The sequence below is a fragment of the Mustela nigripes genome, chromosome 12 (genome assembly GCF_022355385.1).
Source record: "Mustela nigripes isolate SB6536 chromosome 12, MUSNIG.SB6536, whole genome shotgun sequence".
Lineage (NCBI taxonomy): Eukaryota > Metazoa > Chordata > Mammalia > Carnivora > Mustelidae > Mustela > Mustela nigripes.
The window spans coordinates 84,092,743-84,119,142 of record NC_081568.1 but is presented as its reverse complement, the minus strand read 5'-3'; the positions used below and the strand labels follow the sequence as shown (position 1 = coordinate 84,119,142).

The window sequence follows — 26,400 nt, the reverse complement described above, 5'->3', positions numbered from 1 at the left end:
AATTCTAATTCTCTATCTACTATTATAAATTACTGAGCACTAAATGAAAAAAATCACTTGATAATGAAATAATTCTCTGTGAATAAAGATATACTCCTAGATAGATAGAAATGGAAATATGTCTGTTACGTGTGAGTATATGTACATATATGTGTGCTTATATGTGCACACACAGATACACAGATTTAGATCTATCAGATGTCTGTCTACTTCACAGAGATACTGATAACTATCTGATAAACTGCACACAAAGGTGCTTTGTAAAATATAAAGTGTCGCGCTACATATTTTTTTCCATAAGAATAGTAAAAGGAGTGGTGCTAATAATTTATGGCTGGCTAACTCTCACAAAATGAATTGATATTTTAAAGACTGGAAGAAAAAACTGTGTCATGTACTTATATGGAGAGCATACTTTAGGGAGAAAGCCTGCCGCAGATACTCACGCGTTCTCAGCACACAGCGCACATTTGTTGCTGTAGGTTTTCCCATCTGTGCCACAAACGGCTGCGTTGTCAAAGGTACAAATAAAATCCCCATTTCTCTCTTCTTTCCTGAAATCATCACAATTCAACTGCAAGAGACATTATCAAGGAACATCAAAATAGAAGAGATAAAATATTTGTTAGATACATAGATACATAAATAGGTTAACATTTTAAACCCACTACAATATAACTTAACTGAAGAGCAAAACAGATTGCATGGATAACATTATGGATAATAGAACATGGCCCAAGAACAGAGATGTAATTAGATTTCAGGACAAAGAATTGCTGTTTGATCTCAGCCACTTGCCATCTGGTGAGGTAGGCTAAGTCTCCTCTCTGAAACTTTGTATATACTGTTTATCAAATCCTGCCCTCCTTCTCTGCAGAGTGGCAATGAAGTCTAATAGATAATGTATAGGAAAGTTCTCTGTAAACTCTAAGCTGCAATAAAGTTTTTATTATTATAGATCAGGGTAGTGATCAGGAGCCAGATTGCTGGGCTCATAATTCAAATTCTGCCACATACTGCTGTGTGATGTGGGAGTTACTTAATCCCCCTGTGCTTTAGTGTTCTTATTTGCAAAATACAATAGTACCAACCTCTCAACATTTTAAACGGTTTTCAGTGTACGAATATGTGCACAGCATTTACAATGGCGCATAGCATGTCAAAACCACCTACTGTTGTTATTTTGAACATTTTCTACACTGACAATCAAGCCAATCATGAAATATGTTTTGGGGATGATGGAAGAAATCCCCAATCTCAGCTCAAATAATATGACACATACTTCGGGACATACCCATATGGTGAGAAAAACAACTACACTAGGTGGTAACTGGAAACTAGGATCTGATTCTCACCTCCGCCACCCACTCACTCCACCTCTATGAACCTTACTTTTCTTATCTGACAAATGGAAATTCACACCTGTACTACAGATTTGTGCTGAGCATCAAATAAATACCTAGGAAACCTTATTTGGCAATACTACTGTGACATGAGCTAACTAAAGAAAACCTAGACTTAACTTGAATTTAATTTCTATCTAAAAGCAAAGAAGGACATTGGAGAATTTTTCAGTTATTATATTGCATGCAAAATAAACTTTTGATGTTATTGTCATAACACAAATATTTTAAATATAGATATGGAACACTTAGAATATAGACCTGTGACCTAGCAAGTTACGCAATAGAAAAAAAAAGAATAATGGATACAAATACATAGAGAATTTGTGAACCAAAATGTTACATTGAGGAATACTTCCAAAAGACAATAAAAAAGGAAAAAGAATTTTACTTTATTTATTTATTTATTAAGAATTTATTTATTTATTTGAGAGAGAGAGAGAGAGAGAGCATGAGAGGGGGGAGGGGCGGGCACCAGGAAAAGCAAAGTCCCTGCTGGAGCAGGGAGCCCAATGTGGGACACTATCCTGGGACTCCAGGTACATGGCCTAAGCAGAAGGCAGTCACTTAACCAACTGAGCCACCCAGGTGACTTGGAAAAAGAATTTTAATTAGGGGAAAAAAAAAAGCTATGGAAATAACCCACTATTCATGTCATCTGTTTGGGAAGAAGTTAAAATAGAGTAAAGATAAATAATGGCTATATGTATTATTGCATTTATTCGGTTGTTCATTTGTTCCTCAAAATTTGCTAGGCTCTGAGTTTCTACCAGACTAAGACACTGCAAAAAAAAAAAAAAAAAAAAAATTGAAATGTATGTTCTAAGGAACTTATATTCTGATGAGAAGTTAAAGACCATAAATATAATTTTAAATTAAAATAAATGCTATTTAAAATAACTGGAACAATAACTAGAATGGTGGTTATTTTAAACAGAGTGTCAAAAAAGATTTCTCTGTAAAGGTAACATTGGAGGTGAAATGGGATAAATGGGGAGAAACCAGCCATTAGAGATCTGAGGGAAGGACATTCCAGGCCTAGAGAACTGCAAGTGCAAAGGATCTGTGATAGGAACTAGACTGTCCTGTTTAAGGGGCACAAAGAAATGTGTCTGAAGTATAAGGAAAAAGCAGGAGAGCTGCTGGTTTTCTCTCTAAGGTCATTTCTGAAGAAACCACTGAAGCATGGGTGGCATGGATTGATTTTATTAACTTGGGACAATCACTGCTCTCCCTCTTCAGCAAAAGCAAGAGCAGCATACTAGGTCACAGGTGTTGGAAGGGTGATGATAGGGCAGATAAAAAGCCCAGCTGTGAGGCGAAGAGAACAGGTGTGGGTATTTATTACTCCACCTCCTCCTCCCCCTCCAAACTCCAAGGGCTGGTAGGTCACAACCTAGAAAGAACACATCTTCCTATTGCTAACAGTTTCTGAGAACTTACAGATGGATTCTCAACCTGGTGGACTGGCAACAGACTGGAGGGGTAACGCTAGTTCCACAACCTTCTGATCTAGGCTTTATCCCTTTTCCTATCCTTACACTCACCAGAGAGGCAGAGACAGAGCATAGCCTTGAACACCATCTCACTCAGTGTAGCAGAAAAAAATAACTAAAGCTATTATGGAATCTTAGAATACCTGTATATGTGAGGAACAAAACATAACATTAGGGGGCGCCTGGGTGGCTCAGTGGGTTAAGCCGCTGCCTTCGGCTCAGGTCATGATCTCAGGGTCCTGGGATCGTGTCCGGAGTCGGGCTCTCTGCTCAGCAGGGAGCCTGCTTCCTCCTCTCTCTCTCTCTGCCTGCCTCTCTGCCTACTTGTGATCTCTCTCTGTCAAATAAATAAATAAAATCTTTAAAAAAAAAACCATAACATTAGGTACAAGTACCTAATGAATTAGAAGATTAGAAGATTAGATCAAGAAACTCTCAGAGAAGCAATCATAAAGGAAAATGAATTTAAAATAGAAGAGAAAATCTAAACAACATGGGGAATAGAATTAGAAGTCCCCAAATGAGGCAACCATATATAGGAAAAATATTTGAAGAAATAGGGAACATTTCCAGAATCAATGAAAAATGAAAAACAAAAACAAGAGAAACAGAGAAACAGCCATAGCAACTCAAAGACGGAATCTAGTCAATAACAAATTAGAGAAGTTTAGGGCTTTTTTTTTTTTAAAGATTTTATTTATGTGTTTGACAGAGAGAGAGTCATAGGTCACAAGTAGGCAGAGAGGCAGGCAGAAAAAGAGGGAGGAAGCAGGCTCCTTGCTGAGCAGAGTCCAATGTGGGCCTCGATCCCAGGAACCTGAGATCATGACCTGAGCTGAAAGCAGAGGCTTAACCCACAGAGCCATCCAGATGCCTGAAGTTTAGGGCTCTTTAACCAAATAAAAGCAAACTAAGATATGTTAGGGGAGAAGATACGGATTTAACAATAAACAGTGACATTAGTAATAGTGATGATAAATAATTATAAATATGGGTATTTGGTTAAGGGGAGGCATAGTAAGAGTCAAAATAGATATGCAACCTTTAACTCATCATCAAAGAAAACTGAAAGGAAAAAACTACTTTTAAAATAATTTTTTAAGTCTGATAACTGAAAATATGAAAAATTAGGAGAACCAAGTCCTAGTACAACAGAAATAACAAACTATAAATGAGCTAAGCACACAAATTAAAATACAATTTGTAATTGGATTTAAAAAACAGGATTAGGGGCACCTGGGTGGCTCAGTGGGTTAAGCCTCTGCCTTCGGCTCAGGTCATGGTCTCAGGGTCCTGGGATCGAGCCCCGCATTATGCTCCCTGCTCAGCAGGGAACCTGCTTCCTCCTCTCTCTCTGCCTGCTTCTCTGCCTACTTGTGATTTCTCCGTGTCAAATAAATAAAGTACTTTAAAGAAATTTTTAAAAAATGAATAACAGGATTGAGCAGGTATGGATGATAAAAGAAAATTAAAAGTAAAGAGCACACAGATACTGAAACAATAAGACAAAAGATATGAGGTGAAAATAAATAAGAAGAGAGCAGATGCAGTAATATTAATACTAAAAATATAGAATTCAGCCCAAAATGCATCGTAAGTGACAAAAGACACTATGTAAAGTAAAAGGGAAAACAGAACATAAGGGTATAATAGTCACTGAGCATTCGTTCACTTAATAATATAGGCTCTACCTCCGTCAGACTGCAACCAAAAAATTTTGATAGAATAAGATAAATCAGTAACTAAATTTATGGATTTTAGAATACACTTCTCAGAAACTGATAGATCAAGGGAAAAAATTAAGATGCTTATGCCATTAGATTTTTATAGAAAACTATATCCAGGAAACAGCAAATAAACATTTTTTCCAAGACATAGAAAACATTTATAAAAGTTGAGTATTTACTAGGCCACTCAGAAAGTCTTAGGAAATTCAAAGAATCAATGTCATATGGTCTATGTTCTCTGCCCAAGAAATATTTGGCAAAGAGTGACAAACGGAAACACTTCAAGCACAAATCTTGAGATAGAGAGGAGAAGGGAGTTGGGGGAAGTTGGAAGGGGAGGTGAACCATGAGAGACTATGGACTCTAAAAAACAATCTGAGGGGTTTGAATTGACGGGTGGGTGGGAGGTTGGGGCACCAGGTGGTGGGTATTATAGAGGGCACGATTGCATGGAGCACGGGGTGTGGCGAAAAAATAATGAATACTGTTACGGCGAAAATAAATAAAAAATAAATTAAAAAAAATCTTGAGATAGATGATCATTAGTATCTTTACATACCCTTGTCATGGAATCTTAAAATTAAAAATTTTAATGCTCAATCCATTACAAAACATGCACCAGAGAAAACATAAAGAAATAAGAACAAGTGACACAGATAACAAAAAGAATAGAGATTAACCAAAAAGCTGATACTTAAATTCCTATGACAGTTGGTAAGAGATAGAGAAGACAGAATTAAAAACACTTGCAATCATCATTTTAAGTAACTATATAAAAATTGACACATATATACAGCAAAAACATATTATCAGTATCTATATGCAAAACCGAAATAGAGACAGCGCTACCAAAAAAGTGTAGAATACCTACAGTGGTTTGATAGGAGAAGTGGAACAGACCAATAGCATTAATCCAGATAAACTGGTCTGAGATACTCCCTCCTCCAAATGCCCAAGTACTAATAGCTTTATAAAATCCACTTTCTAAATTGTTAAGAAAAAGTGAAAACTTGTACTGAGTAATAATAATTTAAAAGTTATTCCAAAAATTGAGAAGGTATGTTAACTGAAAAATAATTGTAGACAGCTTTATTGAGGTTTTACTTACATACTGTTAATCCCAGTTCCCAGCTCTAGCTTTAGGCAGCCACAGATTTTTCTGGTTAAAATTTACCTTTTCTGGATATTTCTTATAAATAGAATCATAAATATGCAATTGTTTGATTCCAGCTTCTTTCACTTTGCATAATGTTTCTTAGGTTCATCCATGTCATAACATTATCAGGGGTACTTTCCTTTTATTTCTGAATAAAATTCCACTCTATAAATGTAGCTCATTTTATTTATCTGTCACCAGCAGACCTGCAGACATTTAGATTGTTTCCAGTTTTGGATTATTAAAAAGAATACTGTTATGAATATTCACATGCATGGCTTCATGTGGACATATGTCTTCACTTCAATGGGGCAGATTCCTTGGACCAAATTTATTAGGTCTTATGGCAAATTTATGTTTCACTTCTTAAGAAGCTGCCAGACTGTCCTCCCATGTAGTTGCACTCTTGAATACTCTTTCCTGCCACCTCTTAAGTGTTCCAGTTTGTCCACAATCTTAACAACATTCTGTATTTTCCATTTTAAGGATTTATAGCCATTCTTGTGGGTGTATAATAGCACCTTACCGAAGTTTTAATGTGCATGTCCCTACATAATAATAATGTAAAACATCTTTTTAAGTGCTCATTAGCCATTACATTTTTAGTGTGATGGCTATTTCTAATTGAGCTGCCTTCTTATAATTGAGTTGTAAAGAGTTCTTTACATATTGTAGATAAAAGTCTTTTACCCTATATATGAGTATTTCTCTCAGTCCATACTTGTTTTTCTATTGTCTCGGTGATTTTATTTGAAGCCCAAATGTTTGTACAGGCATACTTTGGAGACAATGCAGGTTTGGTTCCAGACCACCGCAAAAGCCAAATATCGCAGTAAGGCAAGTCAAACGCATTATTTTTTGTTTTCCAGTATATGAAGAAGTTATGTTTATACTATCCTGTAGTCTTTTAGGGGTGCAATAGTGTTATGTCTAAAAAACACAATGTCCACAACTTAATTAAAAGATACTTTTTTGGCTAAGAAATTATCATCATCATCTGAGCTTTCAGTGAGTCTTCCCCTTTTTGCTAGTTGAGGGTCTTGGTTCACAGATCAGGATGGTGGTGGCTGAAGGCTGGCATGGCTGTTGCAATGTCTTAAAATAAGGCAACAATGAAGTGTGTCACACCAATGGACTCTCCCTTTTGTGAATGATTTCTCTGTGGCATGTGACGCCGTTTTGACTGCATTTTACCCACGGCAGAACACCTTTCAAAACTAGGAGTCAATCTTATCAAACCCTGCTTTATCGACTAAGTTTACAGAATATTCTAAATCTTTTATTGTCATTTCAACAATCCTCACAGCATCTTCACCAGGAGTAGATTCCAGCTCAAGAAACTATATAAGTGACTCCTTGGGGCACCTGGATGGCTCAGTTGGTTAAGCACCTGATTCTTCATTCTGGCTCAGGTCATGCTCTCAGGCTCATGGGATGGAGCCTCATATAGGCCTGTGTACTCAGTAAGGAGTTTGCTTGAGATTCTCTCTTTACCACCGCATCTCCCCAGTGCCTCCCCTCAAATAAATGAATAAAAATCTTTTTTTTTTAAGTTTTTTTTTTATTATTTATTTATTTGTCAGAGAGAGAGAGAGAGAGCACAGGCAGAGTGGCAGGCAGAGTCAGAGGGAGAGGCAGGCTCCCTGCAGGGCAAGGAGCCGGATGTGGGACTCGATCCCAGGACGCTGGGATCATGACCTGAGCCGAAGGCAGCTGCTTAACCAACTGAGCCACCAAGGCATCCCTAAATGAATAAAAATCTTAAAAAAAAGGTGACTGCTCATAGGTTCAAGTTTCATGACGAGATTGTGGTAATTCAGCCACACTCAGCCTGCACTTCTGGAGAATACTTGCTATTCCTGCTACATCTGCAGTTGCTCCCTCCACTGAAGTTCTAAATCCCTCAAAGTCATTTGTGAAAGTTGGAATCAACTTCTAAACTCCTGTTAATGTTGAGACTGTATTTTGTCCTCTTCCCATGAATCAAAATGTTCATAATGGCATCTAGAATAGTGAATCCTTTCTAGAGGTTTTCAATTTACTTTGCCCAAAGCCATTAGAGAAATTATTATCTATGGCAGCTAGAGCCTAACAAAATATATTTCTTAAACAATAAGACTTAAAAGTCAAAATTACTCCTTGATCTATGGGCTGCAGAATGAATGTTGCATTAGCAGTCATGAAAACAACATTAATTTCATTGTTCTTCTCCACTGAAGATCACTGATCACAGATAACCATAAAAATTTATAATAATGAAGTTTTGAAATATTAGGAGAATTACCAAGATGTGACACAGAGACATGAAATGAGCAACTGCTATTGGGAAGACGGTATCAATAGGCTTGTTTGATGCAAGATTGTCATAAACCTTCAATTTGTAAAAACATCTGAGACACATAATAAAGCAAGTGCAATAAAATGAAGTATGCCTGTAATTTTGATGAAGTCCAACTTACTAATTTTGTATTTATGGAGCATGGTTCTGGTTTCATATTTAAAAACTCTGTCTAACCCAAGTTCATGAATTTCTTCTGTTACGTTTTAGCCCAGAAATGATTTAAGTTGCGACTCTTAAATTTGAGACTCTAATCCATTTTGAGTTAATTTTTATGGATGATGTAAGGTAAGAGTCTAAATTTATTTTTATGGATATTAAATTTTCCAAGCATTTGTTTTATCTTGACAAGTCAGTCAAATATCTGACCATAAATGGAAAGAATATAAATTCCATTCCACTGCACTGATCTTTATGCCTGCCCTTAAACCAATAACACACTGTTTTGTTCACTTTCATTTTATAATACATTTTGAAGTCAGTTACTCTTGGGTGTCCCAACATTTCTATATAAATATTAAAATTAATTTATTGATTTCTACCAAAAAAAAAAGTCAGCTAGGACTTTGTAGGGGATATGTAGAATTTATAGATCAATTTTGGTAGAATTGCCATCTTGATAATAATTTTTGGATTGTTCATTGCTAGTATACAGAAATACAATGCAGTTTGCATTACTGATTTGTATACTGAAATCTTGCTAAACTCTTTTATTAGTTTCTTGCTAAACTTATTCTCTAGCTTCTTTTTATGGATGCTTAGGATTTTCTATATACAGTATCATGTACCTACAATGAAAAAAAATTACTTTCGTTCCAAGCAGAATATCTTAATTAATTAAGAAATTTTGCCTTGGGGTGCCTGGGTGGCTCAGTCGTTAAGCACTTAAGCATCTGCCTTCAACTCAGCTCATAATCCCCAGGTCCTGGGATAAGCCCCTCATTGGGCTCCCTGCTCTGCAGGAAGCCTGCTTCTCCCTCTTCCACTCCCCCTGCTTGTGTTCCCTCTCTCGCTGTCTCTCTGTGAAATAAATAAATTATAAATAAATAAATAAAATCTGTTAAAAAAAAAAGAAAAGAAATTTTGCCTTATCATATTGGCTATATCCACCAGCTCAATGTTGAATAGAAGTGGTGTGTTGAATAAAAGTGGTAAGAGCAATCATCTGCACTTTCTTCTAGTCTTTAAAGTAAAAGTATTCACTCCCTAACCCTTAAGTAGATGTAAGTTAAAGCTTTATCATTTATCAGCGGAGGAAGTTTTTATCTATCAGTAGTTTTGTGCATGTGAGTTTGTGTGTTTTCATGTTTGAAAGAGAGACAGAAGAGTGGTTTGTTTTTTTTTTTTTAATCTTGAATGACTGTTAGATTTTGTTAAATGCCTTTTCTGCCTCTATTGAAATAATGAGGTATTTTTGTCCTTTATCAATATGGTATACTAGATTTTCTGTTGTTAAACCAACCTTTCTTTCCTAGAATAATTTCCTTTGGTTATGGTTTTATCTTTTGTTGTTGTTGTTGTGGATTCTGTTTGCTAATATTTTGTTAAATATTTTTCTATGTACATTTATTAGAAATATTTGTCAGTAGTCTTCTGTAGTTGTGATATCTTCCTTTGGATTTCATATCAAAATAATACTGGCTAAAAAGTGTTACTTCTTCTATTTCCTGAATGAGTCTATACAAGATTAATATTTCTTCTTTCACTATTTGGTGGGGGTCACCAGCAAAATCTGAACTTTTCTTTCACTTAATCATGGATTCAACTTGTTTACTTGCTGTACATCTATTTTGATTTTTTATTTCTTCTTGGGTCAGTTTTTAGTAATTCATGTATTTCTAGGAATTTGTCTATTTCATGTCAGTTGTCTACTTTTGGGGCACACATTTGTTCATAACATTCTACTATAATCCTTGTAGTTTCTCTAGGGTATATAATGATATTTCATATTTCATTCCTGAATTTGGTAATTTTGTTTTCTTTCACTTTTTTCTTTTTTGTTAGGGCATTTTGTCTAAAGGTATACCAGCTTTGTTAATCTTCTCAAAGAACCAACATCTGGTCCATTAACTTCCTATTAATTTAAGGTTTTATATTTTATTGATTTCTGCTCTATTCTTTAGTATGTCCCTCCTTCTGCTTGACTGAGGTTTAGTTTGCTCTTCTTTTTCTAAGTTTCTTAATGTAGAAGTTAAGATTATTAATTTGTGACCTTTTTTCTTCTCTGATTTAGGTATTTTTAAAGCTCTATACAATGCTTTAGCTAAGCTCTTAAGTCTTGAATTGAATTTTTATATTTCTTCAGTTCAAATTATATTCTGATTTCTCTCAAGATTGTTTCTTTTGTCCATCAGTTATTTAGAAGTATGCTGCTTCTTACTGTCCAAATATTTGGGGATTTCTCCAATTTCTTGCTCTTGCTGGTTTTCTATTCAATTCTGTTTTTCAGAAAACATATTTTGTATGATTTTAATTATTTTAAATTTAATGAGATACATTTTATATCCTAGCATTTAACCTATTTTGTAGACTGTTTCATTGTTCCTTGAAAAGAATGTACCTTCTGTAGTCATTGGGGAAACACTCTGTATATTTCAGTTAGTTCCTAGTGTTGTTCAAGTATTCTATATCATTGATATTTTGTCTAGATCCATCCATTTTTAACAGTAGAGTATTAAAATTTCGAATTATTATTGCTGAATTGTCTATTTTTTCATTTAATGAAAGAATATCTGGTTTTATACATTTTGAACTTCTGTGAGTAGGAGCATATACATTTATAATTGTTATATCTCCTGGTGTGTTAATACTTTTGTATTACAAAATATCCCTGTTTGTCTCCAATAATATTATTTGTCTTAATGTCTATTTTAGGGACACCTGGGTGGCTCAGTTCGTTAAGCGGCTGCCTTCGGCTCAGGTCATGGTCCCGGCGTCCTGGGATCGAGTCCCACATTGGGCTCCTTGCTCAGCAGGGAGCCTACTTCTCCCTCTGCCTCTGCTGCCACTCTGTTTGCCTGTGCTTGCTCTCACTCCTCTCTCTCTCTCTGACAAATAAATAAAATAAAATAAAAATGCCTTTTTTAATGTCTATTTTATCAGATGGTAATGTAGCAAATCTTGCTCTCTCATGTTATATTTGGCCTGCTGTCACTCATCATTTCACACTTCTTCTGTCTTTGGATTTAAGGAATACCTAATGGAGATAATTTATAGCTGTTTTTTAAAATCAGACAAAAATCTCCACTTTTTGACTGGAATATTTAAATTATTTAAATTTAGTATAATTATTGATATATTTTTATTTGCTATGTTTCTATTTGTTTTCAATATGATTTTGTGCTCTTTTACTTCTTTAGTCCTCCTCTACTGCCTTCTTTTTGGTTAAATATTTCTAGGGTGTCTTTTTAACTATTGTGTTCATTTTATTTATTTATTATATTTGTCATTTTCTTGCTGGTTACTCTAGTAATTGCAGTATACCTCCTAGTTTATCACAATCTATTAAAGATTAATATTTAATTCTGGTAAAATATAGAAACTTTGTCCCAGTACAGCTCTTTTATTCCCCTTTGTACTATAGTTATCTTAAATATTTTATCCATACAAATGCAAGCTGGTGCAACCACTCTGCAAAACAGCATGGAGGTTCCTCAAAATGTTGAAAATAGAACTACCCTATGGCCCAGCAATTGCACTACTAGGTATTTACCCTAAAGACAGAAATGCAGCGATCCGAAGGGGCATGTGCACCTGAATGTTTATAGCAGCAATGTCTACAATAGCCAAACTACGGAAAGAACCTAGATGTCCATCAACAGATGAATGGATAAAGAAGATGTGGTATATATACACAATGGAATACTATGCAGCCATCAAAAAAAGAAATCTTGCCATTTGTGACGACGTAGATGGAACTAGAGGGTATCATGCTTAGCGAAATAAGTCAACTGGAGAGAGACAACCATCATATGAACTCCCTGATATGAGGAAGTGGAGATGCAATGTGGGGGGAGGTAAGGGGGTAGGAGAAGAATAAATGAAACAAGATGGGATTGGGAGGGATACAAACCATAAGTGACTTGTAATCTCACAAAACAAACTGAGGGTTGCTGGGGGGAGGGGGCTTGGGAGAGGGGGGTGGGGTTATGGACATTGGGGAGGGTATGTGCTATGGTGAGTGCTGTGAAGTGTGTAAACCTCGCGATTCACAGACCTGTACCCCTGGGGATAAAAATACATTATACGTTTATTTAAAAAAATAATTAATTAATTTAAAAAATTATCAATACACCCAATAAAACAGCACTGTAATTACTGCTTTGTATGTTGTATCTTTAAAAGGAACTGGGTGAGATGCACCTGGCTGTCCCTGTCAGTAGAGCATGGGACTCTTTTTTTTGAGCATGGGACTCTTGATCTTGGTGAATTCAAGCCCCACATTGGATGCAGAGATTACATGAAAAATAAATAAAAGAAACGATGAAAATAAGGGAAGTATATTTATAAAGTATTTCTTATTAATATATATATTTATCATTCTGGTGCTTTTCATTTCTTTCTGTAAGTCCAAGTTACCATCCAGGAGTCATTTCCCTTCAGCTAATGCACTACTTTTATTATTACTTGTAAGACAGGTCTGAAGGCAACAAATTTTCCCAGATTTCACTGATTCGGAAATTTCTTTATATGATTTAATTTTTATAGATTAACTCTCTGGATATAGAATATTGATAAACTTTTTTTTTTTTTTAAGAACTTTGAGCACGCCATTCCATTGTCTTTAGGCCTTCATTATTTTAGATGAGTCATCAATTGTAACCAGTATAAAGAATGTGTCATTTTTCTGTTGCCACTTCAAACATTTTCTCTTGATTTCAACATTTTGATCATGATGGCCTAAGTTCCAATCGCTTTATATTTATCCTATTTGGGACTTGTTGAAATTCTTGAATGTAATGAGTAATTTTTAAAAAATATAGTGTGATACACTTTAGGCCATTCTTTCTTTCTTTCTTTTTTTAAGATTTTATTTATGTATTTGACAGAGAGAGATCACAAGTAGGCAGAGAGTCAGGCAGAGAGAGAGGGGGAAGCAGGCTCCCCACTGAACAGAGAGCCCGATGTGGGGCTCGATCCCAGGACCCAGGATCGTGACCTGAGCTGAAGGCAGAGGCTTTAACCCACTGAGCCACCCAGGCGCCCCAGGCCATTATTTCTTGAAATAATTGTTCTATTTTATCTCTTTTTTATTTTTGATATTTCTATTGCACATGTTTTGGCATGCCTGCTACCTCAGAGACTCTGTTGCTCCATTTTTCATCAATATTTTTCTCTATTTCTATTGTTAACTTTTATTGATCTTTCTACAAGTTTAGTAATTCTTTCTTATGCAACCTCAATGCTGCTTTTGAACCTCTCTACTCAATTTTTTGACTTATGCTTGTCAACTCCAGAATTTCTATTTGAGATATATACCATTGTCTATCTCCATCTCTATCTCCTGAAAATTTCTATTTGTTTATTCATTGTCATTATACTTTCCTTTAATAATCAACCTATAGTTTTCTTTAGTATTTGAACATTTTTAAAATAGCTGCTTCAAGTCTTTGTGAAATCTAACATTCAGGGACACTCAGATAGTTTCCATTGGCTTTTCTTTCCCTGAGTATGGGTCATACATTCCAGTTACTTTGCATATTTCACAATTTTTATTGAAGATCGAACATTTTGAATAATGATTTCACTGTAAAGATTCTTTTTACTGTCTTATTGCTTATTTGCATCTTTGGCTGGGCTAACTCTCTGATTTCTTGCTGTTCTATAGTGTACAGCTATTGATGTGTCTCCCATGGAAATGTTTATGGTTTTTATTTTTTTAAGACTGTCTCTCTAGGTTTTTCTTTATTTATCTCTATAACTTAGTGGTTGGCCAATGATCAGACACAGTTTGGGCTCAAACACCTCAGGCTAATAAGGCTTCCACTGTTTGCAGATAGGCCTGTATGTACCGGGGAGGGCATTCAAATTTCAGGATATAGTTACATCTACCCCAGCATTTGGTTTCCACTGGGATTTTTTTCACTGTGTTTTCTTTTTCTTTCTCTCTTTTTTTTTTCTGGTGCAAAAAAGGTGGTTTTATTAAAGTACAGGAACAGGACCTGTAAGCAGAAAGAGCTGTTTTTTTGTTTTTTGGATAGAGGATTTGCTAACCTCCTTAAATGAAGTGAGTAAACCTAAATGAAATGAGATCTCCAGTAAAATGAAAAATGAAGTGTTTTCATTTTACTTACGAAAAGTTTCAAATTTCCTAAATGAAATACTATCCAAATTCAACAGTGTATTAAAAATGTGTATGGTTAAGTATGATTTACCTTAAGAAAACATTAATAGTTTAACATAAGCAAATTTATCAAGAAATTTATTATATTAATAGACTGAAAGAGAAAAATCAGAAAATTATTTCAACAGTTGTAGAAAAGACATTTGGTAATGATCAAAACAGATTCAGGAGATTAAGAACAGAAAGGAATTTTCTAAACTTGCTAAAGTTTATTTATAAAACACCTACAGTAAGTATAGTTATGGAGAAACTCTAGATATATTCCTTTTAATATATGATGACAGGGCAAGCTGATGTTCATTATCATCACTACTGTTTAAGGAATTCTAGATCCTAGACAATCATATAAGAAAAGAAAAAGAAATAAAGGAATGATAAAATGGAAAAGGGAGTTATAAAACACCTATTATCTCCTATTATGCAGATAATGTGATCAACTACCAAGAAAAAAATGACAGACTCAAAAAACTATCAGAATTAACACAAGATATCATAAAGCTGTTCGATATAAGATTAACCTGTAGAAATCAACAGAACAATAACCAGATAGAAATACCATAAACAATAAAATACCAAACAAAATATCAGTAAAATGACAAATTACCTAGATATTAGCAAAAATTATAAAAATCTGTTGAGAATACTTAATAGATTTCATAAAGCAGACAGAAATGATTATGAATTAATGATAAGGTATTCTGTCCTCTTGAGTTGGATAGGCTCATATTACAAAAAGTCAATTTAACTCAAATTATTAAATTCTTGGTATCTCTGATCACTTTGTTCCCAAACTCATGTTGGATTTTACATAAACTCAATAAACTTTTTATTTCTAGTATATGGAAAAAAGTGTGTCTATGCATAAAGTAAGTGAACTTGGAAAAAGATGAATTAAGAAAAGGGACCTGCCTTATTAGTTACTGAAGCAACGAGCTCATCTGAACAGAATAGGGAACTCAGAAACACACAGATACACGCATATGGACTTGATATCCTACATAGTTGGCAATCTACATCAATGAGAAACATTGATGAGTGAATCAATCAGTTTAAAAAGTAAAAGACACAAAAAGATGGAAGACCATTCCATGCTCTTGGATCGGAAGAATAAACATTGTTAAAATGTCTATACTGCCTAGAGCAGTCTATACTGCCTAGAGCAATCTATACTTTTAATGCTATTCCGATCAAAATTCCACCAGTATTCTTCAAAGAGCTGGAGCAAATAATCCTAAAATTTATATGGAATCAGAAGAGACCCCGAATTGCTAAGGAAATGTTGAAAAACAAAAATAAAACGGGGGGCATCATGTTACCTGATTTCAAGCTTTACTACAAAGCTGTGATCACCAAGACAGCATGGTACTGGCATAAAATCAGACACATAGACCAGTGGAACAGAGTAGACAGCCCAGAGATGGACCCTCAACTCTATGGTCAAATAATCTTCAACAAAACAGGAAAAAATATACAGTGGAAAAAAAAACAGTCTCTTCAATAAATGGTGCCGGGAAAACTGGGCAGCTATATGTAGAAGAATGAAACTCGACCATTCTCTTACACTGTACACAAAGATAAACTCAAAATGGATAAAAGACCTCAACGTAAGACAGGAATCCATCAGAATCCTAGAGGAGAACATAGGCAGTAATCTCTTCGATAACAGCCACAGCAACTTCTTTCAAGTTATGTCTCCAAAGGCAAAGGAAACAAAAGCGAAAATGAACTTTTGGGACTTCATCAAAATCAAAAGCTTCTGCACAGCAAAGGAAACAGTCAACAAAACAAAGAGGCAACCCACAGAATGGGAGAAGATATTGACAAATGACAGTACAGACAAAAGGTTGATATCCAGGATCTATAATGAACTCCTCAAACTCAACATACCAAAACAGACAATCATATCAAAAAATGGGCAGAAGATATGAACAGACACTTCTCCAATGAAGACATACAAATGGCTATCAGACACATGAAAAAATGTTCATCATCACTAGCCATCAGGGAGATTTAAATTAAAACCACATTGAGATATCACCTTACACCAGTTAGAATGGCCAAAATTAGCAAGACAGGAAACAATATGTTTTGGAGGTGATGTGGAGAAAGGGGGAATGGTGGGAATGCAAGTTTGTGCAGCCTCTTTGGAGAACAGTGTGGAGATTCCTCAAGAAATTAAAAATAGAGCTTCCTATGACCCTTCAATTGCACTACTGGGTATTTACCCCAAAGATACAGATGTAGTGAAAAGAAGGGCCATCTGTACCCCAATGTTCATAGCAGCAATGGACACAGTCACCAAACTGTGGAAAGAACCAAGATGCCCTTCAATGGATGAATGGATAAGGAAGATGTGGTCCATATACACTATGGAGTATTATGCCTCCATCAGAAAGGATGAATACCCAACTTTTGTAGCAACATGGACGGGACTGGAAGAGATTATGCTGAGTGAAATAAGTCAAGCAAAGAGAGTAAATTATCATAAGGTTTCACTTATTTGTGGAACATAAGGAATAACACAGAGGACATGGGGAGATAGAGAGGAGAAGGGAGTTGGGGGAAATTGGAAGGGGAGATGAACCATGAGAGACTATGGACTCTGAAAAACAATCTGAGGGTTTTGAAGGGGCAGGGGGTGGGAGGTCGGGGTACCAGGTGGTGGGTATTATAGAGGGCACAGATTGCATAGAGCACTGGGTGTGGTGCAAAAATAATGAATACTGTTATGCTGAAAATAAAAAATAAATTTTAAAAAATTTTTTAAAAACAGAGAAAAGAGCTGTTAAAAAAAATGTAAAAGTCTTTAAATGGACCAAACACATTAAAGATTATGAGAAATTGGACTACAGATGATAGAAATGAAAATGGTGAAAAGAGGTCATATTTGGGATAGACTTTGGAGACAATACCAATGAGAGTTGTAGATGGATTGGATATTAGTGCCAGAAAGTGAAAAGATGACATACTAGTGAAGAAGAAATTGATGTTGCAAGTGAGAAAGGCTGTCTGTAGGAGAAAAAAAATTCCCCCCCCCCAAGATTTTATTTATTTATTTGACAGAGAGAGATCACAAGTAGGCAGAGAGGCAGGCAGAGAAAGAGGAGGAAGCATGCTCCCCACTGAGCAGAGAGCGTGATGTGAGGCTTGATTTCAGGACCCTGGGATCATGACCTGAGCTGAAGGCAGAGGCTTTAACCCACTGAGCCACCCAGGAGCCCCATGTAGGAGGAAAATTCTTGAATAGGTAGAGCACCTTATTCTGAAAGTGAACATCAGGTTGATTTTTCATGTGAGGAATCTAAGCAGAGAAAATAGGTAGATTTTTCTCTCTTATGGGGGAAAGTAACAACAAAACCAGTGTAATTACATGAAACCATTCAAAAACAAACAAGTAAAAATCTAAGCAGGTAATTTTACCTCAAGGGCCTGCAGTCAAATATGGACTACCTTAATTTGTAAGTTAAGTATGTTCCTAGGTAGCAAGGCAAGGAATCATAAGGACTTAAGAGGTTAAAAATTATAACTCAGGCATAAAATGATAATAGAAAAGGATCTTGTCTTAGAATTCCAAAATTTTATTTCTTAAAAATCTTATTTGATTAAAATTCAGTAAATGTACGATTAGAAATATTTCAAAATAGTTTTGTTAGAATTGGTATGTATGTGTATTTCTTTTTTTGTTTGTTTGTCATTTGCTGTGTTTTCTATCTTAAAACATCACTGAATAGTTTCTCATGAAGGAAAAAGATGGGAGGAGAGGGTGAAGAAGGAGAATAGATCATACTGAATGAGCCTCTCTCTAAATGTGACAACTAAAGGCAGAACTGGAACTTTCCAGGAAACTTTTCTGATCTCCAGGGATGTTTTTAGAGCACAGAAGCTGCTCACTTTTGCTCAGATAAAGGATTTGCAGTGATTGACCACTTGAGGGGTGACTGTGTTATTGTTTTAAAAGTGAGACCAGTTAGGTTCAAGCAAAGATTGTGGTTAAGTAGATTTACTGTGAAGGCTAAGGATCTCAGACATTCCTAAGTAACACTGATGGGGAAAATTTTAGCTTGGTTAGACCAGGGGTGTTACAGTAATTTGGGTGCATCTCCCTTGACTGATTGTTTTAATTATGTGTGAGGGACAGAAAGAAGGAACAGCAAGAAGATACTGGAGAAGAAACTATCCAGGAGACCTGGAGTGATACGAATACTTGTCAGAATTCCTAGTGATAACCCCCAGCTTCATCAACAGCTTCCTAAGGAGTTGGCCTCACAACAGGTATGACCTAGTAATTAGGAAATACACAAGTAGCTCTAAATAGAATCGAACACAATCTTGAAAGCAATAATGACAAGTTGACTTCAAATAATCTCACCTTTTCTGGGGCAGTGGTCTGAGAGGCTCTTGTTAAATAGCTGGCCCTTTTCTGGGATTTTGCTTCTTTTTCCCTGGAAGAGAGCAGGGAGTAGCATAGCTTAGAATGCTTTCCCAACTTGGGAGATAATGGCATATATGCCAACCTTAATTTTGATTCTTCTTCTCAGTTCAATCTAGTATATCAGATGTGGAGATAGGTATGTGCAGAAATTAGCTAAGGGACCATAAATCTCTCCTCAGTGTTGAAAAATATCTCAGACTACTTCAGTGCTGAAAATGATTCTACTGATTCTACTTCAGTGCTGAAAAATATCTCAGACATGGTTCTACAGGAGGCAAGAATCTCTACCTTTAACAGCACAACCAACAGACTATGCTCCCCGACCCCTTTCATGCTTACAACATCCAGGTGTTCACCAACTCTAAAAGCCATCTCTGCCATCATTGGAAGAGTCTCTTTGAAATACCATATTCGCACTGAACCAAAATCTATCTGCTTCTTTTCGTTCTAAACTGTAAGGTCCCACAGGGCAAATTCAGAAATTTAAGAGCTTTTATGCCTTGTATATCTCCTTTTCAGTTTAAGAAACCAAGTTTACTCCAACATAATTTAAATAGGTGACAGAAACAATAACTGAGTGAGTGACTTCAAAGAGATAAATAGCCTGCCTTGTATATCTCAAGGTATTTTATTTTTGTTTCAAATTATTTTTCAAAATGTACTATATTTCATAGTTTCAGTCTCCTAGGAAGACATCCTATAACAAGAAGGAAGCTTTATAGTAAATAATACATCTGCTGGTTTACATTCAGCTTCCAAGAGACCAGCTTGCCCTGGGTCTCCCCCCAACCCCACCCCTTAAATCTTTCCTTTCTTTCTCTATCTTCCACAATTTCTTCACTAGGAGCAGCATATGTGATCACAGCTTCATTATCCCAATATTACTGACTATGTCAAATTAAATCCCCTGAGACATACCGCCTGGCATTTAAAATGCTAATTATTATAATGTGGATAAGCTTAGTATAGGCTTGATATCAGTGCTGAAGTTATGATGGTGGTCAGACATTAAAGAGGACCTCCTTTCGAAAACCAATGAAAACACTTTGATTTGAGGATTTTTCAATGGATAACAAGCCTTCTTCCACCTTTAGGTGTCATTAAAGAGAAGGAAATCAAGCTAAGGAGCATTGCATAGATGTCAGTAAACCCCCAGGAAACTGACCCTTCCTGAGCTCCTGGGAGGTGGAATCTAAAATCAGTTCTTTAGACTATGTTTTTCTAGCATAATCCGAAATGTTTAAAAACACTGGCAACTCACAGGATTAGGGTTTGTCCCGCTTGTTTTTCTACTGGCTGGCTGCCATAAGGAGAATTCGGCATCACTCCCAGGGGTCTTTCCTCAGTCCCAAGCATACAACAGAGTCAGGGCTTAACACACCATCCAAGAATTCTTTTTTGTCCCAGAGCCAGAAAACTCAAATTGGGACTGCTTCTTCAAAAGACTATTAAGTACCACATAAGGTATTAGCCCTGGATGCTCTTGAATGCTTTGGAATACCATTTGTGTGATTGTTAAAATCTTATCAGGTAGGTGGCACTTATCCAGCTCCACCTGAAGAGGGGTCAGAGTGATCTGCTAAGCATTTTTATTTAAAGTTTGCAAGTTAGAAAAATGTATTTGACAGAACACAAAAATACACTCACTAGTCCAGAGAATAGCAGGTAACCCAAACACTTAAAGAGGAAGTTTACTCACAGTATTATTTTGCACATGGCACATCTACTGATGAAGGCTCTTCCATCAGGGCTTTGAAAAAGTTCTTTATCTTGGGAACAAAATAATTTTCCATTTTTCATCAGTGTCCGATACTCATCACATGTTTCCTAAGGAAAAGATGAAAAAAAGTGTGTTTACTAAAATCTCATCAAAGCAAGACTTTACCCTCTAAGAACTTCCTTCAGCACTACTATTTAAATACCAATACCTGCTTTGTACAGAAGCCATTCACTCCATCAACAGGAAGAACACAAATAAAAACAATGACTGTCTGTTGGAGATTGTGAATCTACTTAATAAGATTTCTTCTAAAACAGTGAAATGGAAAGACCTGACCTTATATTCCAGGGTAGATATTTACAAGCCCAATAGTCTTAGCAAATTAACTTCTTGATGGCTTATTTATCCTATCTATAAAAACTGAGGATATTATTTCATATGTTCCATATGTGTTGTGAGGATTAAATATTATAAGTATGTAAAACTTTCAAAGTGCCTAACACATGGTAGATAATAATTATATTATCCTCTTCCCCTCTTCTTCCTCTTTTTTTTTTATTATTGCTGTGATTATTATTACTGGAATATGACACATATAAAATACCTATTACACAGTAGGTCAATAGTAATTACTGTCAAAAGGAACACAAAAAGATTGCTGAACAAGTTAATTCAATATATTTTACGGAAGACTTGCTATATGTCACTCTTAAAATAAATGGAGCATTTGCAGTATCTCACTAAGTACTGATTTAATAAGTTATACTCCCTATTAGAAAATCCAGTGGGCCTTTAGAGCAAGCCTTTTTTTTTTTTTTCAATTTTGCCAAAACAAACAAACAAACAAAAAAGTAACAGCATGAAGGGCATTAAGGAGGACTTGTCATGTAATGAGTCCTGGGTGTTATATACAATTGATGAATCACTGAACTTTACCTCTGAAAGTAATAACACATTGTATGTTAATTAATTGAATTTTAAAAAGAAAAGTATTCTATCCAGCCCCCTGTATCTTTATAACAATCATTAAGTCTGTCAACAAAAACTCATTATGATATTAATTTACTTTGCTAGGTGACACGGATATACCTAGGTTCATGGATACAGCAATAAGGCAGAAGCATCCTCACCTAAACCGTGCTTACCATCAAATGGGTAACGATGTACTTCACCTAGCCCCTTAAACATGGGAGGCAGTTGGTAGCACTTGCAGAATGATTAATGGTGAAGAAGAATAAATAAATAATATCAGAGACCAAATAAATAATATCAGAGACCAGCCCTGGGAAATTTTGCCAATGGCGACCTACTAAAATATCTCTAAAATTATTATCACCACCCAGTGATCTTATCTGAGTAGCACAGCAATAATTTCTGGCAACAGACTGACGACTGGGCCTCTTGAGATCTGTCTAGTCTCTTGACTCTACAGTATCTAATGCCACATTGCAAGTTACTGCTTAGCTTGCCAGATGTAACTGATTCTATATAGTCTAGATAAAAATTTGTCATACAATCAGAGAATAACCTGGTGTTTTTTATGATAGAATTATATCCCTTGTGAGGCAGGTCTTCAGAAAGTATTGAAAACAAAGATTCACTGAACACTAGAATGAAGGTTTTAATAGTTTTTAGTGGTCCGTTGAAAAAGAACATTACCAATCAGGATAACTCCTGAACTGGACAGACTTCTCCAGTATCACAATGAGATGAATGGCTAATTCCTAGAAAGACCTGTTTTTTTTTGTTTTGTTTTGTTTTGTTTTTAAGATTTTACTTTATTTATTTGACAGAGAGATCACAAGTAGGCAGAGAGGCAGGCAGAGAGAGAGAGGAGGAAGCAGGCTCCCCGCTGAGCAGAGAGCCCGATGCGGGACTCGATCCCAGGACTCTGAGATCATGACCTGAGCCGAAGGCAGCGGCTTAACCCACTGAGCCACCCAGGCGCCCCGAAAGACCTGTTTTTTTAAAGATTTTATTTATTTATTTGACAGAGAGAGATCACAAGCAGGCAGAGAGGCAGGCAGAGAGGAGGAAGCAGGCTCCCTGCTGAGCAGAGAGCCGGATGCGGGGCTCAACCCCAGGACTCCAAGATCATGACCTGAGCCGAAGGCAGCAGCTTAACCCACTGAGCCACCCAGGCGCCCCAAGACCTGTTTTTTTTTTTTTAACAGATGGACAACCAAGACCCAGAGAGAAGGTCAAGATTAGTTTAATTAGTTAAGGTAGAACTCAATGCTGCTTTCTGAGTTATGAAATAATCCAACATACTCTCTTGGAAAACAGGAAAAGACCATACAAATTGAAAGGAGGAGGGTTTTCCCTGAGAAAGAAGGAATGTCCTCTCAATTACCCAAAAATGAAAGAGGGTTGAAACAAGAACAGATCTACACCAAAAAGGCATCCTGAGGTGGGGAGATTGCTTTTCAGCAAGTATTTACTTGCACTCCACCTTCCAGCTTTTGGCTTGTTTCCATTTTGTTTTGTTTTGTTATTATTGCTGTTTGTGCTTTCTCCACAGGTTTCAGAAAAACTAAAGCCCTCCAAGGCCAAACTCTTTCCTATACTGGTTGGGATGTAACCCACTGTCTATTTTTTTTTCCCAAATAGGTAAAAAAAAAATTAACTTCTATAAGAAAATGATACTTTTATTGTTCAAACAAAAGACCTCTAATAGTTGGCTACACACCCTCCTGACTCAAGTCCTCGGCCATTACAAATTCTTCTCCCTGATCTGCTGTCACCTGCAAAAATCTGCAGGACTTTTTACCTTCAGATCCTTGGTCTAATACTATCTTTTCAGAGAAAACGTACTTGAGTGTTCTAAAGTATTGATACCACCTCCATCCCCAGAAATTCCTATCTTCCATTCTGGTTCATTTTCCTCCTAACATTAATCATCATTTAATGTTCTATATATTTTACTAATTTACTTACTAACTTATCTGTTTCCCTTCACTAATATGTAAGCTCCACAAGGGGAGAATTCTTGCCTATTTATCTTTATTTTCCAATATCCTTGACAACTCACACAGGGTCTGACAAATGATAGATGCTTAGTAAATGTTTACTGAATGATATATATACACTGACTATATACAAGGTACAGACAACCCCTTTATACACAACGACCACAAGGACATTTATTTTTGCTTTCTATGTCTGTCATGACTTTTTCAGCTATTAAGTCAAACAATACTAATTCACTGGTTTGTTTATGGAATTTGAAAGCACTCCTTTAACATGGTAGATTGCATCTTGCAGACATCCATCATCATTAATACATTGATGTACATGTGTGTTTGTGTGTCTGTGTGTGATTCATGTCTTCCTTCATAAAGACCTGTTTCTGTGTTTTTAACAAAAGCTACTAGTGCCTATCAGTATAATATGTCTGTATTATTAATGTGAAGGTGTTGGCCATAGGCCGTTTTTCTTTAGAGATTTTGGAATGGTTTCAATGAACAGAAAAAGCAGGACTAACCTGATTTTCATCCTCACTGGCGGCATCTGGGACAAAAATACAGAAACCAAAGTTAAGGGAATGTAAACTATTCAACAAATAAACAATTCACTCAGTGATGTGCCTTGCTTATTTTAATGACTACATGTTATAAAACCACAAATTGCTTTTGAACATGTTAAAATTTACCATGGAAATAAAATGAGGGCACTTCACCAGGAAATCAGTACATGTACTCACAGAGGTCTAGTCACTCATAAAAGTCTAATTACTTTGGAAAATAGTAGTCAGGTACTTTCTTACCCTCTTCAAAATATCTAATTTCAAAGAGATCCTTTCACAGCAAAGTATGGTAGAACTCTTTTAAAATTATAATACAATAAATGTATCATGTCAATTATAATTTAAAAGTATAATGTAGCATAAAGTTTATATCAGATATGTACATAAAATGAAAGTTTCTGAATTCTTACAACCCTCTCTCCTCATTACAGCTACAAAACTTAGAGATCTGACAAACATTAAGAATAATTAAAATCATAGGCTATTATACTCTCTCATTAACAGACTCCCTTTTGTACTTATATACTTATTTTAGGAAAGTGGGCATCATTTATGTATAATGATCTCATGATGCTCCATCTCTGAGATTTTCTTTTAAAAATACAAATGCTTCAGGGAGCCTGGGTGGCTCAGTTGGTTAGCCATCTGCCTTCAGCTCAGGTCATGATCTCAGAGTCCCGGGATCAACTCCCACATCAGGCTCCCTGCTTGGTGGGGGGCCTGCTTCTCCTTCTCCCAGTCTCCCTGCTTGTGTTCCTTCTCTCGCTGTCCCTCTCTCTGTTAAATAAATTTGAAAAATCTTCTAAAAAAATACAAATGCTTCAGAGCAAGACTGAGTCTAGGAAATTAATGTTCCCTTCAAATTCAAATAACAAATACAAAAAGTTACCTTCTACTTCCCACAAAAGTATCTTACCTTTTAGGGAAAATGCTTTTTTTAAAAAATTTTTTAAATTTTATTTATTTCTTTGACAGAGACAGATCACAAGAAGGTAGAGAGGCAGGCAGAGAGAGGAGGAAGCAGGCTCCCTCCTGAGCAGAGAGCCCAATGCGGGACTTGATCCCAGGACCCTGAGATCATGACCTGAGCCGAAGGCAAAGGCTTTAACCCACTGAGCCACCCAGGTGCCCAGGGGAAATGCTTTTAATCAACTTAGGATTGCAGAACACAGAAATAAAATGCGCTAGAAGGCACTACTACTTTAAAATAAGAATAGATGATTAAATTTTAATAGTTTATAAATATAGCATTATTATTTATAAAATATACATCTAAGTTTTAAATATTATATACATAATTCCTATCAGTATGAATTGGTATGCTTAGTATCATATATACGCACAATATATATAATTCCTAACAGTATGAATTAATATGCTTGGCGAGAGGAAGATGAGGAAGTATCTATTAGCTTTTTAGAACTATTATAGAATTAACAGAAGGATTTCTCAAGGATGAAAATTCAGACTATGTCAAACTATTTGCCATTTCTAAAGTTAACAAAATAGTTATTAAGCCACATATATAATTTTTCAAAACTCTGTGTCTGGCAAGATATTTCAAGAGTAAACATACACAAATACATATAATCACACAAACATACATACATACATATATACATTTAAGGAGCAGGGGGAGGGAGACAAGTCCCTGCCTAGGGCTTTGCCATGTGTGGCAAGAGGCTTAGATTACATGCAAATTGCTCACCTTGTATGAGGCAAAGGGCCAGGGTCAGAAGCAGTGGCACTTTGGCTATCTTCATATTGAAGATGATGTAAGTTGATTACAAGTCAGCTTCGAGCATTGCTCACCAGCTGGTGCTCTAAGACTGAACCCATGGAGATGCAGCTCACATTTATATGCTCGGTGAACACCCACAATTAACAACCAACATTACAAAACCAGTTGTTCTAGGTCATGCTAGACTTACTATACCACATCAATTTAGTTTCCATCCTTTAGCATCCTGTCAAGGTGGCAGATCTGAACAGATAATGTCTATTTCCACAATTCTAATATGTTTTCATGATACCTCCCCCAAAAGGCAATAGACTCAGTCCAAGAACCCTATTAAAGTTAAATGCTCCATTCTCCTATGTAAGAACTGAATTCTTCACCAAGACCAGACATACAACTCTGCAGATAAACATATCTTTAACTGGGCTCCCTTCATAAGTGGGAGGGAAGGAAAGACGACAGATGGGTTATCCTACTAGTCAGGTAGAGACTTACAGAGTCCCACATCTGGAGAAAGTTGC

General features: G+C 36.0%; 1 protein-coding gene across 1 annotated transcript in view; it reads right to left on the bottom strand.

The window, feature by feature from the left end:
- SPINK5 (serine peptidase inhibitor Kazal type 5) overlaps positions 1-26,400 on the bottom strand; it is a 92,076-nt gene that overhangs the window by 54,150 nt on the left and 11,526 nt on the right. Inside the window, exons 2-5 of the mRNA XM_059416367.1 lie at positions 24,100-24,125; positions 20,595-20,722; positions 18,833-18,905; positions 447-574 (exon numbers count right to left, since the gene is read on the bottom strand). Of these exons, the coding sequence (XP_059272350.1) occupies positions 447-574; positions 18,833-18,905; positions 20,595-20,722; positions 24,100-24,125 (355 nt within the window). The remainder of the gene's footprint in view (positions 1-446; positions 575-18,832; positions 18,906-20,594; positions 20,723-24,099; positions 24,126-26,400) is intronic.